Raw genomic sequence first — 15,345 nt, 5'->3', positions numbered from 1 at the left:
TTGGACTAAACTTCTCCGGCTTAATTTGGTTTGTGGAATGTGTTATTAGAAATGTGTTAATTTGGCTCCTTAACTTGCCATTCTCTGCACCTCATTGCTGCATGAATATGTACCTGAGACACCAGAAATGAGCAAACTGGCTTTAACCAGAGCATAAGGTTAGAAATCACAGCGGGAAAATAAGAGTAGCACTATAAAAACACGACACAAATCTAACAAACCGACACACACACCCTCAGAACATTTTCTCATGCACGACACCAATTTTATGTTGAAATGAAACTGCCGTTCCTTTTCCAATCATGTTGGTATTAGCCAAACCTGCAATTGTGCTGCATTCGTTACCCTCTACCTGTGTTAATTATACGCTGCTTAAATTGCTAGCTTTTATGGGCACACTGCCTAGTTAGGAGAAATAATTTCCATAGTTAGATATTTAATTCAAAGAGCTTCAATAAGACTTCCGGATAAAACAAAGAGTGGGAAAGATGGCTGCTTATAGTAAATTCTAGATGTGTACACCAGGAAAATAGGAGCACTCTCTGCTGAATGGGCTTCTGTAGGAAGTGTGGTCATTTGTTTCTTGAATTCAAAGCCATTCAGAGTACAGCTGTTCTGATCTTAGTCCTATACACATTAAGGAAAAAAAGTTACAATCACAGTGAAGCTTACAAACACCACTTAGAATATTTTCCCCTCCTACATTTGCCCTAAGCTTCCCCCTGCACCAGAGTTGTCACCATAACACAGATTCCTTTTGCTACTCCTATGGGAATCACCTATGCTGGGAAACAGCATTGGCTGGAGACACAAGCTTATGTGGATCTTGTGCCATGTGGATTCACCTGGGACAGAATCTTTATTTGGAAAAGATGTAATTTTACTTTTCTTTCACTGGGCCTTCTCATTAATTACATGCGTATGGTTAGCATGGAAATAATGTATCTTCTTTTCTGTTGTTGTTGTTTTTCATTCCCAGCCATCTACCTAGCCAAGAAAAATATCAAAAGGAAAGGAGTTTTAGAAGAATATGAAAAGGTAAGAAAGTATTATGGCATCTTGTGCAAGCTTTTGGCTAGGCATCTAGGGGGTGGAGGTGTCTTCAGGACCCTAAATATTTGCTTGAAGGGCAAATATCGCCCCAGTGTGACATCACAGAAGGTTGCACCAGAATGCATGATGTCGAGAGATGCCGCAGGGAGCGGCGCAGCCTGGTGTGAGGTCGCATCAGCTTGCACAGCATCTTCTGGTGCCGCAGGAATCCGCGCAGACTAGTGGAAGGCTGCACCGGACCGTGCGGCGTCTGGAGTTGTGTGTGACGGCATGCGCCGGCTCCCCGAATCTTGGGGGCAACCTGCGCCTCTGGTAAAGCACATCCATGGCAGTGGAGGGAAGGGGGCCACACCATGGGGAAGCATTAAAGCTAAGTAGTGGAACATGTGCTCTGCACAGAGCCGTCTCATCCATTGGGGCTGGTGGCGCGGCGCACCAGGGCGCAATGGCCTGGAGGGCGCCTCCGCCCTCCAGCCCCGCTGGCAGCGCCTGCCGGCAGCGCCCTCTGACTGCCCAGCAGAGCACAGGAGCTCTGCGCACCCTTCCAGCGCTTCCGGGACGGGAGGCGAGGGCAGCCGGATCGCGCTCCCGCGCGCGGCGCAGCCGGGCAGCTCGCACTCCGCGCGCAGCCGCCCGCCCGCCCGATGCAGCGCGAGCTGCCCAGCCGCGCCGCGCTGCCCGGCTGCGCGCGGGAGCCGGCCGCCCTCGCCTCCCATCCCGGAAGCGCTGGAAGGGCGCGCAGAGCCCCGCGCCGCTCCAGCGCCACGCCCCTCATCCCCTGCTCGCCCACCCCCCTCCCAAGGGGCGGCAAGCGCGGGAGGGAGGCGGCGGAGAGGCGGCATGGCGGGGGCGCCGGAGGGATAGCCGCGCCAGGGCGGCAGATCCCCTTAAGACGGCTCTGGCTCTGCATGCAGAAGATCACAGTCCCTGACATCGGTCTGGCAGCGCGCCACTGCAGGTTAACTGCAGGCAGTACTGGGCTACATAGGCTGATGATCTGACTTAGCAGAAGGCAGTTTCCTGTGTTCCTGTAATTCGGCCGCGGTCTACCAAGATTAGCAGCAGCCCTGAGCTTTTTGATAGCATGTAGTTCCAGCATTGTAGCTTCACAACTGTAGTGTTTCCGCCCCCCCCCTTCTCTACTTTCAGATTTTGGTTCCCCCCCTCACCTATTAAACTACATCTATTAAACAGATTTGTCAACTTAAATATACACCACATTGCTACAACTGCAGTGGGCTATGCTAATAAATCCTACTGAGAAATCTAATCAATCTAACTTGTTCTGTGTTTCATACATGTGGCTGTGTGCTGTAGCACATACCCTTCGTGTTGAAACGGAGGCCTGTGCCTTTCCTTGCTGTCTCACTGCTGCTGTTTTTCCCCCCAGGAAAATTATAACACGCTGCACAAAAAAATCAACCACAAGTGGGACTTCGTTGTTATGCAGGCCCAGGAACAGTATAGGTGAGACGCTTCTTAACACTGTTTCCCCCCCTCTCTTTTCGCCTTTGTTTTGAGTGATGCAGTGAGCAGTAAGCAACTGTCAAGTTCTCAGTAGCCAAGGAATTATAACCCATTCCCCTTCTCTCTAAAACAGAGAGAAAGAGCTTTCAAAAATTGACACGGTCTCCTGCTACCGGTACATCTGTGAAACTCCACCTTTGCTTTTGCACCTACCCGTTACCAAATGAGCTTGCAGTTCTGCTTACAAACCACACTGATGGCAGTTTGTGCCGTCTGCTTGAAAGGTGTAAATACGGCTTTCTGTCAATGCAGTTTCATTCTTCTCTGATAATGAGGGTGCCTGACTTTGAAATCCATATTCAGTGAACTCTTCTACTGATTCTCAGTAGCAGGGTTTTTGTTTTAGAGCTGATGGCAGTAGCTGCCCTTTTGCACTGGCAGGCTCATTGTGCTGGTTTCAGCTAGTGGAATTGGGGTGGTTGGATCTGGCTCAGGTTGTCCACCGACATCTTTGACCATGTACTAAGCCAGGAAACCTTAACAAAATGTCTTAAGTGAGGCTACAAAAGCAGAGTTGCTGCGACCTGTGTGGTTGCTGGTTAAATGGCCTTTCCTGTGAGATAACTTCAAAGGATGATTGTGCTCACTCTTAGGAAATGTGTCTCGTCCTCACATCATATTGGATAGTAACCATTGTAACTTTCCATTTCCCAACAAGGCTCTTCACTGCAGTTCGTCCGTTGTCTGCTTACACAGCATCTGTTGTATTAACTCCTCCTCCCTAGTTTGTTGTCATATGCAAATTTGATGAGCATCCCCTCAATTCCTTCACCCAGCATATAAAGATGTTTAACAGTAATGGGCCAAGAACAGAATGTCGTGACACCCCATTTGTCACTTATTCCCAGGATGATGAGTAACCATTAGTGAGCATTCTTTGGGGCTGGTTGATAAACCAGCTACAAATCCACCTAACAGTTACCTCATCCAGTCCACATTTTACCAGCTTCTCCTCAAGAATATCGTGGGGGACTTTGTCAAAAGCCTTACTGAAATCAAGATACACTATGTCCACAGCATTCCCCTGATCCACCAAGTCTATCAGAGAGAGAGAGAGAGAGAGAGAGAGAGAAAGAAATTCATCTGGCATGACTTGTTTTTGAGAAACCCCTGCTGCATCCTAGTAATCAAAGCATCCTTTTCTAAGTGCTCACAGACAGACTGTTTAACTATCTGTTCTAGCACCTTTCCTTTGTATTGACATCAATAGTTACCTAGGTCTTCCTTTTCCCCAACTCCAGTCCTCAGGTGCCTCAGCAAGAATTCTAAAATGCTGGTTGTGGTTTGAGCAGTCTGGTAGATGTGTGGAGCCCTTGGACCAGGGAACTTTCTGGTCCGTCCTTATCATTCCATGGATAGTTATTTTATTTAATTTAAGTAGCCCACTTTGAATGTGGTTTACCATGGAAAAGTGGTGTCTGTATAAACAACACTGATGGTGATTTTAGAAAAAAACAAACTACTCTGCCTTTTGGTTCACTCGCTAAAGGGTACAGTCATGTGGACAGGAGAGGAAGGATGGGAGGAAGAGTGCCTGACTCCAAAAAGGAGAATACACGCAGTAAAATTGTAGGCAGTGGACCATTCTGGAACATGAACATTAAGAAATAATTTCGTTATACTCAAAATTCCTGGTCAGTGTTACGCTACTTGTCAGGGATGTGCAGGTAGTCCTGTGACAGTCCTTTGATTTGTTGAAATGACACTTCCCTCCTGAATTTGCAGGACAGGAAAAGAACGAAAGAAGGAAGATCGATATGCTCTGGACTGTCAGGAGAAAGCCTATTGGCTAGTGCACCGGACAGCTGTAAGTGAAGAATAGACATATCTAGTGAACAATGTGGTTCTGTGATTCTCATTAGAGTAATAATAATAATAATGGGATCATATTATTGTAGAGTTTGAAGGGACCCCAAGGGTCATTTGGTCCAACTCCCTGCGCTATAGTTTTGCACACCCAAATCTGTGAGCACTAAGAGGTCTCGGGGGTTTCTGCACATACTTTGGCTTAACATTTCCTTAGAATGAAGGTCACGGGAAGCTGTGGTTTTTTTCTGCTGTATAGTTTTATTGAAACGTATATGGAAACGGAGCATATGAAAGCAGTTCACAGCATGAACACCCTTATATTCTGTGACACACCTTATTTCTGTAATTGTGAGTTGTTTGGAACAGTTTTAATATTGTGTTTTAACTGTTGCAACCCACCTGGGACCTTGGAGCGAAAGGTGGACAAAAAAATTGTAGTAGTAGTAATACAAATCTTGCTCCGTTATTAAGTTTTTGGTGGTTCCCTCCCCGAAACCGTGGCTTTGGATTCAGTAGAGATATCACATCAAGTCAAGATCAAGATGAGGCTGACTATTATTTCACATTCTCCTCCTGCTGGGGCCCACTTTTAGCTCACCTTACGGAAGGCTCTGTAGCTATTAGCTTCTTTGGCAACCAGTTGCCTGTACTCTTTAGACATGCAAGGAGACACTTAAACAGACTTGACGAGAGCCGCCGACTTAACAAAGAGAATGGTTTGTCCACTTTGGCATTATCTTCGTTCTACAGAATCTCATCTTACAGTTTTAACTCTTGCAATAGGTAGTTTGGAATCACTGCAAGGGGAGAAGGGAGGAATGGCTCTTCTGGCAGAGAGATAAGGACGCCCAGATATCCTGCTTCCTGCAGGTGGAGGAAGTGAGGCACAAGCTCGCACAGGAAGCAGCTGGGGTTTAAGCCCCTGTCTTCTCAGAACTGTGCATGCTGCATACATCTGTGTCGGGTGCGTTTCGTTCCTTGAAGTCAGCTCCTGCAGCTTGACCTGAGTAATTGCAAGGGGTTGCGGTCACACTCCCACCCGCCAAACGTAGCAGGAAGAACGGAGGCAAACCTGATACACAAACCCACGGCACCTCCGCCTCCTCTCACGGCCTGATTTCTCTGTGTTGATCTTTCCACGCCCACAAACACTTTTGGGTGAATCTTCCATGCTGGGGAAAGACTCCAAACTGTGGAGCGCAGCACCAAGTTTCTGTTATTTCGGAGGCACTTCTGGCAGATGCCGGTGGGGTGTTTTCCTGAGCGGTGCCGCACTGATCACAGCATGCCGCATGGCTCTGACACATGCCAAGGAGCTGCATTCCCTAATCCCAAGTCATAATCAAAGATCCACTTTTAATTGTGCACACGGTGTAAGCGGCCAACTGAGAGCCCAGCGGTTAACAGACAGAGAAGGCATAAGCCTCCGGCAAATGTCAGGCCGTAATTGGAGCTTAGCTTGCGGGGGGGCGGGGGAATACCATCTGTAGAAAAGGCCCCTGTGCCACAGCCGCCCCTTTGGTCCTAGTTCATCTTCCCTGCTGCATCCCCTTTGATCACACCAGAGCTGAATTTGGATCTTTCTCTTTCTTGAGCTGTTTCCCCTCTTTTCGCCGTTTTAAGATAGCGCTGGCTGGAGTTTAATTATTGATGGCCAAACTTCAGCAGACGTCAGATAGCTGATCAAAAACGAAGCTGTGCTCAAAGCAGATGTGACAGCGGTACCAATCTATTTGCCATGTCGAGGCACCCCCTTTCCTCACTGGGCACGGTTTTCTCTGCATCGTCCCAAGTTCCCATGCCAATAATTTTATTTTATTTTTGCTAAAAACACACTTTAAAACATACAGTTATCGTTCGGTTTGCCAGGTGCGATGAAAGACGAGACTCGCGTGCTTTTAAGAGACCTGAAGAGAAGGAAAATTTGCCCAGTGCTGCTTTTCTCAACTGTTCATTACCGTGGCCATTGCTAGCATAAGCCCTCTCACCCTTTCGCATGCGGCGGCATTGCGGGGCGGAGGAGGCTTCACTGGGGCCCTGATGGAGGAATTCAACCTGGCTGGGCTCTTCCTGATGGGCGGAGGGGGCATAAGCCTATCAGGAACCAGATCCTATGCCTGCACACTGGAGATGCAGGCTGGGACTTGGGCTGCGCAGGGGGCGGAGCAAATGGAGCCAGCGGTGGGCTTCCCTTGGATCCACACCTCGCTCATTTAAGCAGCCAGCACCCTGGGCTCGGCTGGTTTCTTCCTGCGCCAGGTTTTCTCACCAGTCTCTTTGGTCTCTCATTATAAGGGTTGGTGTATGGAAAGTCCGATGCCTGGTCCTGCAAGAACATCATAAGACTTGAAGACTCGGCCACCTGGGATACTGAGCCCATAGCAAGTGTGTCAATGCCAGTGGGCACTGCCAGGATGCCAGGGCTCTGACACCTGCCCAGTGGTGCTGGGTGCTAATGCTGAACTCAGCCATGGCTGTGCATAGTCTGTGCCAGCCTTCACCAGTCTGGTGCCCTCAGAATGTTTAGGACTAAAACTCCCATTAGTGCCAACTAGCATGACTGTGCTGATGAGGGCTGTTGGGAGTTGAAGTCCAAAACATCTGGCAACAGGCTGGCAAAGGTTGCTCTGCACTGGAAACGAAACACATGCTTTCCACCAAGAATTCTGTGCTCTGTGGAAATTTGCAAAATGGAAAAGATTTGCATCTGTTTTCCCATAGCTGCTTATTTTTATGTATTGAATTAGCAGCTGCAGAATATTGAATTTTGTCTGCTTCTCTTAACCCTAGGAATAGCCCAGGGATTACTCGGGCAGAATTGTAGAGAACACACAACACTAGTTGTGGCATATTAATTAATATTTCTGCAGCAAACACAACTAGAATAAAGGTCTTTTGTAATTTAGGCTTAGATCTGGTGGACAAGCTGGTGGAGCTGGAGAAGTATTAGGAAGGTCAACAAATTGGAGTCCTTTTTGTTGGGGATAGTTTAGATGGAAATTCCCAGGTGTCAAAAAAATGTTATTTATGTATGCCACTGCTGTGGCCTGTGTTTTGTTAGCCCAAAAATGGAAAACGAGCGAGGTCCCAACTAAAGAAGAATGGCAACTTAAGCTGACGGAATATGCACAGCTTGCAGACTTAACATATAGAATAAGAGAATAAGAAGAACATACATTTAGAGAAGATTAGAAAATGATTATTGAGTATATGGGGGGGAATTGTGTACACTTGAAAACATTGGAAACATTAAGATAAATTCAACAGTGTAAATAAGTTTTGATGGATGTAATAATGAATGGTTTAGTTTATGTAAAATATGCAGGGATTTATGAGATGCAAAATGAACTATGGAAAGAGAAGTCACTGATATTTTAAGGATGTTTAAATGAGTATTCTAAACTGTAAAACAGAATATATATATATTGTTATTTTGGAAATTGTTCCAAAATTAATTTGGCTTACCACTGGCAGCTAAATAATTGATGCAATATTATAAACAATATTTTTTTTAAAAAAAAAAAACACAAATATGTAATTGTATGTTTTTTGTTTTTTTGACTGTAATAGCCAGGGATGCAAGACACACTTGACTATGGCTTAGACCGAGTAACTGATCCCTGTGAAAATACGGTAAACTAGGTAAGTTTGCATTCCTTAGTAGCACTCGGATTGTATTTTTGAATGGTGACAAAGCTTTCTATATCCGCATTGAAAGGACAGAAACAAGACCCAATGAAGTCAAGATTGGGACCGAAGGTCCAACAGCTGGTGGTGAAAATGTGCAGATACGGAGGGGGTTTGATGCAGTGTACAATCATTATGGAGTTCGAGAAAATGTTTGATCCACACAGATCACTCAGTTTTGAGTACCAACAAAAAGTATGAGAGTGCTAACCATTTCTGCCACTGGGTGTTTTCTTCTTCTGAATAGGAATGACAACTTAATACAAATAACCATTTAAATGTCTTGCTCGGGGTTTGTTTGACCTAGTTCTTACTAAGGCAGTCAACCTATATCCTAGCTGTTTTTATTTCAGGGTGATATTAAACAAGGCGAAGGAGATCTGTGAGTGGAACCTCTATCGCTTTTGATTTGGGCAAATAGGAGTTGCAGGGGGGTAAGGACTGGGTCCAGATTGGGACTATGGTGTTACAGGGAGAGAGGGCTTAGCTATTTGCTTCCTTATGCCATTTTCCAGGTGAAGTAGGCTAGCCCTGCAGCTCCTGTTTGCTGCCTTAGAGAAAATCCATATGCCTGGGGGTTTCCCCTGAGGGCGAATAGCAGCTTGGAACAGGTAGGGGAGTCAAATTTCAGCAGGCAAACCAGGTGTAGGGGGAAAGTTAAACCTCTCCCTTCCACCAGTGCCCTGGTCCTGAACTGTACTGCATCTCTCCCCCCCCCCCCCGCAAAAATATAAAGAGGTATGGGATGTGATTATGGATTTCTGCCATCTGACTTGACCTTCGGACTGCAGCTGGGATTTAATTAGTTTTAATGTGGAAGGATTTCAATTAAAAAATGTCACGGGCACCTCACGGAAAAGGGGTCCTAGCCTACCTTCTCATATTAGGGTTCTGCGCTGGAGTGGGGTTATTTGTGGGGAATATTCAGCCATGCATAGGGAAGAGAAGCTGTGGCAGCAGTAGTTTAAAGAGACAGAAGTTCTATTTGTTGTGATCTGAAGTGGTACAGCCCACACCGAGCTTCCCGGTGTCAGATTTAAATTCAGTCAAGGCCTTAGCATGAAAAGGATACTGTAGCTTAATTTTGTGTAGGGCAGGCCGAGAGCAGCGGTGGAGCAAGCCGATCGGGCACTTGGGGTGGCACGCATGCCCTGTGCCCAGGGCAGGGCCAGCCACAGCAGGACGCTCCATGGGGCCTCCAAGGAGTCTGCCTGCCTCCTCCCAGTCAGCTGCCCTACAGCTAACGGGGGAGGCAGTGGGTGGACCATTTGGGGCAGCATGGTGCCTGCGGGCGCCCAAGCCACCGCGTCACTCCCAGGAGAGATATGTGGCTCAGGCACACTGCAGGCCCCGCAGTGAGTGCCGCCCGGCATATTGCCACTCCCCTCAGTTGTGATACCCAGGGCGGCCCACCTCCACCGCACCCCCTTCCTCTACCCGTGGCTGAGAGTACATTCTGCAGCCATGTTAACTTAGCTTCTCGCGGAGAATGAAGGGAATAGGGGAGGCCGCAAACCAGGCAGTTGAAGTGATCTGTTGTTCATGGGCCTGCAGCTGAAGGTGAGGCTTGTGTGCTGCTTGTCCGAACCCTCTTTATAGAAATTGTTTTCATCAAACCCTGTGCAGTACTAATGAAACTTTCCATTTGCGTGAGGACTCTCAGCTGCAAATAATTGCGGTGGCCAAGTGGGCTTGGTTGCCATGGAGACTGAAGAGGAGAGCTAAACGTTGTGGCTGAGGATTTACCTCTTACCGTTAAGAGGAGGTGGCTGACATGTCTTTTTTGAAAGGAGAACAGAAGCCTATGTCAGCCGGTAGGGGACCAAATATAGACTTCAGGAGGAGGTTATCATGCCAAGCTATGTCATATTGTGCTCATATTTGCAGAGTCCTACAGAGACGGAAGAGTTTGGTGTGTTTTTTTTAATGCTACAGAACGCTACTCTCCTCGGACCTGTTTACACATGCAAGCCTAAACACTTTCAGAACTAGCTGCTTTCCATCTTCTCCCCAACCCTGACTAATAAGGCTTCTGTCTTTTTAAAATCTCTTCCCTCCCTGCAGTGTAGTTGAATGCTCCATTTCTCTCGAGACGCCAAAGCACCTCTTCTGTTGGGGAGAGGTGCAGATTGAATTGGGGTATTGGACTAGAGAGGCATTTCATAGTGAACTCATCAATGCTTCTTCACAATGAGCAGAGGCTGTGGAGCAGCAGGTTGTAAAGAGACAGAATTAGATGCAGAAAATTTGAGAGGCAGGAGCTGTGCGGAGAAGATGAGCTGATTCTTCCCCTTCCTGGTAAGCAGAGCGGATGAGAGTGCCTAGGACAGGCATCCCCAAACTTGGCCCTCCAGATGTTTTGGGACTACAACTCCCATCATCCCTAGCTAACAGGACCAGTGGTCAGGGATGATGGGAATTGTAGTCCCAAAACATCTGGAGGGCCAAGTTTGGGGATGCCTGACCTAGGACAAAATCGAGTCCCCGTCCTCCCCAGCAATAGCAGACAGACACACCTAAATGCCGGTGAAATGCAGCCCCATAGTAATTGACAGACAAGCGCAGGAGTGAGGAATTTGTGGCCCTGCAGATACTAATTGGTCTCCAGCTCCCGTCAGCCATAGCCAATGATAAGGGATGATGGGAAGTGGAGTCTAACAATATCCGCAGGACCACAGTCCTGGGCTGGTAGGAAGAACGATGCCTGGGTTCTTATATAACAGATGCACTTTCAGGGTGATGGCATCTGGAGAACGCACACAACATGCAGCAAATAGCTTCTGTAAGTCAGTTCAATGCATTGTGAGTTTTGTTACTGTTCTCAGTGAATTCTAGGATTTGTTCAGTTGAGTCCATGAGTAATAGAATATAGGGGTGACAACCCTAAACTAACAGCTCATTGCATTTAGAGAAATTATAAACAGAGAATGGATGAATAGTAAATAACAAAGCGATGACTAAAATGGAAAGGGGGGCAGTATGGACGATACTATTCAGGTTGGAATAGCAAATATGATAACCATTTAATTAAGAGCTTTGCCGCTTTCTGAAATAGTTAATTAACCCATTTCCCCCTGTCTTTCTTTTCTCTTTCTTTCCAGTTTATTTTTCTGGGATGTGTGCATGGCCTTCCTGTCTGTGACGTCCTGGGTTGATTGTTCCGTAGAAGACTAAAGCTCTATAACCTCCATATGAGTGACATTCTGTTTTTTCACCTCTGTTCCCCTTATACAACTGTACTGTGTACCTAAGAAACATCATCCTTGGAAATGAAGATTAATGGGAATGAGGGACGGATCTAATTTAAATTAACAACTTTTTTATCTTTTAATGCAAAACCTTTGCTTTCTGTGGATTAGCCATACAATTCAATTAATGTTTCCTGGGGACTCTGATGGGATTTGAGTGTAACTCTGGACATTTCTAATGGGATGATGAGCTGCCTAAACATGCAAAAGGGTTTCCATTTTGGAGTCGCACACCAGGTGAAGTCTGTGGGTGCATTTTTAATTTTTTTTCCCTGAATATCAGTTAATAGCTGCCATTCACTCCAAAAGGGGAAATCATTGTGCTTCATTTGGGGGAAATTCTGCCCATCACCCCTAACACAGTTGCCCAGCCTCAAGGACTCCATTGGGGAAGGCTTGGGCAAGCTACATTGACAGGCAAGCCATCTGCTGAACTTGGCATTCAGTTTGGGCACATGTATTTGCCGTATTTTTCGCTCCATAAGACACACCTTTTTCCTCCTAAAAAGTAAGGGGAAATACTGTGCGTCTTATGGAGCAAATGGTGGTCCCTGGAGCTGAATTGCCCAGGGGCCAAAAGAGGATCATGCTTTTTATTTTACAAAGAGAAAAGGGGGTGTTGAAAGGACCCCGCTCAGCAAGAGATCAGGAGAGAGATAAGAGTCCCGGCTCCCTTTCAGCCCCGCCCTCCATTGTTGAATGTGCTGCAGAGGGAGGTTGTTTGTTTCCCCAGCAACATGTGACTGGCTGATTAGATTATCTGTCTGGAAACTGTAGAAAAGGCTCCCTTTCCTTTAGAAGCTGCAGAAATGTGAGTTGAACCCCATAAAAATGGGGCTTTCCCTCTTTGCTTTCCCCCCTTTGCAAAAGGAGCTTTGCTTTTCCCCCTTTGCAAAAAAACCTGCAAAACCTTTAGCTGATCCTCAAAAAAACAGGGCATTTCCCTTTGCAAAAAAGCTGAAAAACTTTTAGCTGATCCTCAAAAAAACAGGGCTTTTCCCTTTGCAAAAAAGCTGCAAAACTTTTAGTTGATCCTCAAAAAAAACAGGGCTTTCCCCTTTGCAAAAAAGCTGCAAAACTTTTAGTCAATCCTCAAAAAAACAGGGCTTTTAGAGGAGGAAAACCAGAAAAAATATTTTTTATCTTGTTTCCTCCTCTAAAAACGAGGTGCGCCCTATGGAGCGAAAAATATGGCATGTGACTTTCAGATCAACAACCACAGGGATAGGTTTCCTCACTGCATTGTGCACTTAAATAACATGTAAAGTCATATGCGCAATGTAGCTTGTGAATAAGTCCTCATATAGTTGTAAGTTTTGATACAGTTCATTATTGTTTCCTGGCTGTTTTTTTAATGTTCACAGCATAGTTCCAGAAGTCAGTAGCATGAAGCAACATCTACTGGTATTCCTTATGCTGTAGCATTGCAGCTGGCAGAAAGCCCTGGTTCATCCTAAGAAACTAAGGGTGTTGATAGATGAGACATTGGCAGGACCTGCAAGCTGTTGTTTTCTAAAAGTTTTAACAGCCACAATTGGCCCTGGCATCACTTGGGACTGCAGTGCTGGGGAAAGCAGGTTAACCTTTCCCAAAATGCTATTTTCCTCTTGAAAATTGCACCTGTCTCTGAACATAGGGGCAAAATGTGCAGGTATTATATCGACACCATGTGGCTCTTCTGGTGTCATGTCATATTGACCTGGTTTGGACAATCAACTCGTGGTTAAATAAGCCAGGATATGCATGAGCTCTGCACATCTTCACATAGCTTCTTTGCTTCCGCTCCACTCTTTCTGTTGCGAGATCAGCTAAGCAAACCAAGAAGCTGAAGTTAGCTATAGCTTCCTGCTAGATCTGAACCAGCAAACCATAGCTAATGGCTTCTTGTTGAGCCAGGAAATTAATTAATGGTGTAAAGCTGGCTTTCAAATCCTGATGTGCTTGGAAGCCATTCGCTACAGTGCCTGGTTTGGACATCATGGGAAGCTGTGATTAATCACAGGGAAGGTTCTACATGCAAGGTGCCCAGAGCTTCATGCATGCCAGTGATTGTCTAAAAGCAGCTATTGTGTCGATTGATTGTTGCATGCTTTTATTTGGTAAGCGTTGTCCCTTTACGTATTGAATTAAGGGCCTAGCTACATGTTACACATTAGTGTGCATGACAGTAGTTCAGTCCTGCTCTTTAAAAAGCAAAGCCACTTTGGGGGTGGGAGAGCACAGGTGCCGAAACCCTTCCCTTCTAGCTGTTTTCTGGGAAAACTATCCTCCATGAAATGCAAATATCCATTTGGAATCCTGTCGGGTGGATAATGTAGAAGTTGGGGAGTTTTGAGTAGAAAACTGGCTGACAAATCCCTCGCCCTCCTCAAATGGCTTTCCAAGAAATAAAGAAAGAAAACTGGTGCCCACACCCTATTGCATGCATTTGCATATTATAGTTAGTTAGCCCCTTACACATGGCAGGTTTGCAAGACATGAGCTGAGTGCGTACTTGAATGTCATAGAAGGAAAAGGCCTCCACAAAACTTGGAGGCTTTCCTGACAGCCCTCGCTTGGCGTGCCTCTCCTCTGTTTCCATCTGCTTATTCCAAACAAAGTCACGGCATGATACTTCAAAGGGAGCTGCAGGAACAAACAGCCTGCAGTTAATTTCTAGCTTTCAGTTGCTTGCTGGCTGGTGGGTGACACATAACATCATCTGAGCCATTTAAATAGCGGCATAAGCACAGCAGATATTGTTTCTGAGGCTTTTAATTGCTATGTTTATGTTTTGCAATATGTCAGTTCCTGTCGCCTTTAACTAATACTGAATGATCTAATCCCTGTCTCCTAAATGAATCTGCATTAGCTCCATTAGAATAACCCTGTAATTAAATGCACACACATATATGGGCTGAGAGGGGAACAGGCAACGCTATCTGCAAAGTTAGGCTTTACAACATCGCGCGGCGGGTGGAAACTCTTCACGTCAATGTTCTCTTTGTTAAATAGGCTCGGTAGATGCTAGTCTGAATTTAGCGTTAATTGTTAAAGTTGGTTAAGTAGAGAGCAATGCGCTGTCTGTTCAGATACAGCTTTTTTGAACACCCAGTCAATTATTATTATTATTATTATTATTATTATTATTATGCTACCGTGTTCCTTTCTTTTACAGAAAAAAACCATGGATGTTTACAGGAGAGAGGTAATTTCTTTCCCACATATTAATCGGTGTTTGTGGTTGCTGTTAATAACGACGACTAATAATACAGTCCTGGTAAAAACATCGTTTTCCTTGAAACCTTATTCACAAGTCTTCAACTAAGTTTTACTCAAAGTGGGCCCATTAAAATGAATGAGCTCTCAGTAGAACCGAGTAAAAACCCTCTGCAAGCAATCATTCCAGACTGGTGGCAAGAGTTTTCCACTTCTCGCAGCATGCTGGGGGGGGGGGGGAGACTGTGGCAGAAGGAGAGATAACAAGAAAACAAGGTGGCAGAATGAGAGGAGGGTTGGCCACACCCACTTTTGACCTCTGGTCCCCATCTGCCCTTGGGCTTTGGTCCCATTCAAGGCCAGCATGCAGCCTCCAGCAAATCAACTCCAAGGGAATATCGTCCTTAACAATCCTGGGAGGGTGGGATTCGCACTTCTGCTTTACAGCCAGGCAGATAAGGATTCTTGGGGAGCTACAAGAAAATCTAAAATCCTCCCCCTTCCATGGTAAAATATATAAAATTCTAAATTATTTAATCATTGGTGAAGGTTTGGTAACCCCTTAGGCCACACATGCTGTTTAATTGCAGGGACAGCTCTTTGCCCCCGCTCCCCGCCTCCCCAGCTAACAATGCTCAGCCCAAATTACCAACTTGAGACCACATGTAGTGCATTTGCACTTACATGTCAATTAATGTACAACCCTCACAGTTCAACCCCCCCCCCATGCCCAAGTGTGCGTGTGTGTGACTTCATCCCATGCTGGTCCCCTTGACTATCCATGCCTCACATTGTTGTACATGGAGGCGACTGTAGGAATAGC

General features: G+C 46.0%; 1 protein-coding gene across 1 annotated transcript in view; it reads left to right on the top strand.

Moving 5' to 3' along the window:
- The window catches only part of LOC117040847 (regulator of G-protein signaling 9-like), a 49,312-nt gene that overhangs the window by 20,606 nt on the left and 13,361 nt on the right, over positions 1-15,345 (top strand). Inside the window, exons 6-10 of the mRNA XM_033138895.1 lie at positions 980-1,038; positions 2,444-2,520; positions 4,306-4,387; positions 7,960-8,022; positions 14,482-14,511. Coding sequence (XP_032994786.1) covers positions 980-1,038; positions 2,444-2,520; positions 4,306-4,387; positions 7,960-8,022; positions 14,482-14,511 — 311 coding nt within the window. The remainder of the gene's footprint in view (positions 1-979; positions 1,039-2,443; positions 2,521-4,305; positions 4,388-7,959; positions 8,023-14,481; positions 14,512-15,345) is intronic.

Source organism: Lacerta agilis, chromosome 2, assembly GCF_009819535.1.
Source record: "Lacerta agilis isolate rLacAgi1 chromosome 2, rLacAgi1.pri, whole genome shotgun sequence".
Lineage (NCBI taxonomy): Eukaryota > Metazoa > Chordata > Lepidosauria > Squamata > Lacertidae > Lacerta > Lacerta agilis.
The sequence above is the reverse complement of the archived record's forward strand: the minus strand, read 5'-3'. Positions and strand labels throughout refer to the sequence as shown.